This window comes from Ruditapes philippinarum, unplaced genomic scaffold (assembly GCF_026571515.1).
Source record: "Ruditapes philippinarum isolate M1 unplaced genomic scaffold, ASM2657151v2 ctg2914_1_1_1_1, whole genome shotgun sequence".
Lineage (NCBI taxonomy): Eukaryota > Metazoa > Mollusca > Bivalvia > Venerida > Veneridae > Ruditapes > Ruditapes philippinarum.
In genome coordinates, this window is record NW_026856295.1 from 300,296 (window position 1) to 302,174 (window position 1,879).

At 34.7% G+C, this 1,879-nt stretch overlaps 1 protein-coding gene across 1 annotated transcript; it reads right to left on the reverse strand.

Moving 5' to 3' along the window:
- Positions 1-405: 405 nt before the first annotated feature.
- On the reverse strand, positions 406-1,604 carry LOC132746110 (uncharacterized). The gene is made up of 2 exons (XM_060735179.1): positions 817-1,604; positions 406-670 (listed from the first exon to the last, which is right to left on the reverse strand). Exons 1-2 carry the CDS (start codon positions 1,602-1,604, stop codon positions 406-408), a joined length of 1,053 nt encoding a protein of 350 aa, XP_060591162.1.
- Positions 1,605-1,879: the final 275 nt, after the last annotated feature.

The following is a 1,879-nucleotide window of genomic DNA, read 5'->3' on the forward strand; positions in this document are numbered from 1 at the left end:
TAATTCATACAAACACTTGATGACGTTATAAACTATATTCTCAAGAACACTGAATCTTTATTCTCAATGACATTGCATACCACAGTCTCAATGATATTGCATCCCATATTCTCAATGGCATTGCATCCCATATTCTCAATGACATTGTATCCCATATTCTCAAAGACATTGCATACCATATTCTCAATGATATTGCATATCATATTCTCAATGACATTGCATCCCATACTCTCAATGACATTGCATCCCATACTCTCAATGACATTGTATACCATTATTTCTCAATGACATTGTACCCATATTCTCCTCAACAACATTGCATCCCATATTCTCAATGACATTGCATCCCATACTCTCAATGACATTGCATCCCATACTCTCAATGACATTGTATACCATTATTTCTCAATGACATTGTACCCATATTCTCCTCAACAACATTGCATCCCATATTCTCAATGACATTGCATCCCATATTCTCAATGACATTGTAGCCCATATTCTCAATGACATTGCATCCCATATTCTAAATGATGTTGTATCCCATATTCTCAATGACATTGTATCCCATATTCTCAATGACACTGCATCACATATTCTAAATGATGTTGTATCCCATATTCTCAATGACATTGCATACCATATTCTCAAAGACATTGCACCCCATATTCTAATAAAATTGTATCCCTGATATTCTCAATGACATTGCATACCATATACCTAATGACATTGAATCCCATATTCTAAATGACATTGCATACCATATACCTAATGACATTGAATCCCATATTCTAAATGACATTGCATACCATATACCTAATGACATTGAATCCCATATTCTTAATGACATTGCATACCATATTCTGAATGACAGTTCCTCCAATCTTCACAATGAGATTACCTTCCTCATTCTCAATGACATTGCATACCATACTCTCAATGACATTGCACCCCATATTCTCAATGGCATTGCATACCATATTCTCAATGGCATTGCATCCCATATTCTCAATGACATTGCATACCATATTCTCAATGACATTGCATCCCATATTCTCAATGGCATTGCATCCCATATTCTCAATGATATTGCATACCATATTCTCAATGACATTGCATACCATACTCTCAATGACATTGCATCCCATATTCTCAATGATATTGCATACCATATTCTCAATGACATTGCATACCATATTCTCAATGACATTGCATCCCATATTCTCAATGACATTGCATCCCATATTCTCAATGACATTGCATACCATATTCTCAATGACATTGCATACCATATTCTCAATGACATTGCATCCCATACTCTCAATGACATTGCATCCCATATTCTCAATGACATTGCATCCAATACTCTCAATGACATTGCATCCCATACTCTCAATGACATTGCATCCTATATTCTCAATGACATTGCATCCCATTTTCTCAATGATATTGCATACTCTTTTCTCAATGGCATTGCATCCCATATTCTCAATGACATTGTATCCCATATTTTCAAAGACACTGCATACCATATTCTCAAAGACATTGCATCCCATATTCTCAAAGACATTGCATATCATATTCTCAATGACATTGTATACCATTATTTCTCAATGACATTGTACCCATATTCTTCTCAATGATATTGCACCCATATTCTCAATGATATTGCATACCATATTCTCAATGATATTGCATCCCATATTCTCAATGACATTGCATACCATATTCTCAATGATATTGCATTCCCATATTCTCATTGACATTGCATACATATTCTCAATGATATTGCATACCATATTCTCAATGATATTGCATCCCATATTCTCAATGACATTGCATCCCATATTCTCAATGACATTGCATCTCATACTCTCAA

Bases quoted from the DNA above. Each gene is read 5' to 3' on its own strand.
- LOC132746110 (XM_060735179.1), bottom strand. From the start codon at position 1,604: ATGGTATACAATGTCATTGAGAATATGATATGCAATGTCTTTGAGAAT. The intron at 671-816 runs GTATATGGTATG...CAATTTTATTAG, and splicing joins ATGGGATTCAATGTCATTAG to AATATGGGGTGCAATGTCTT.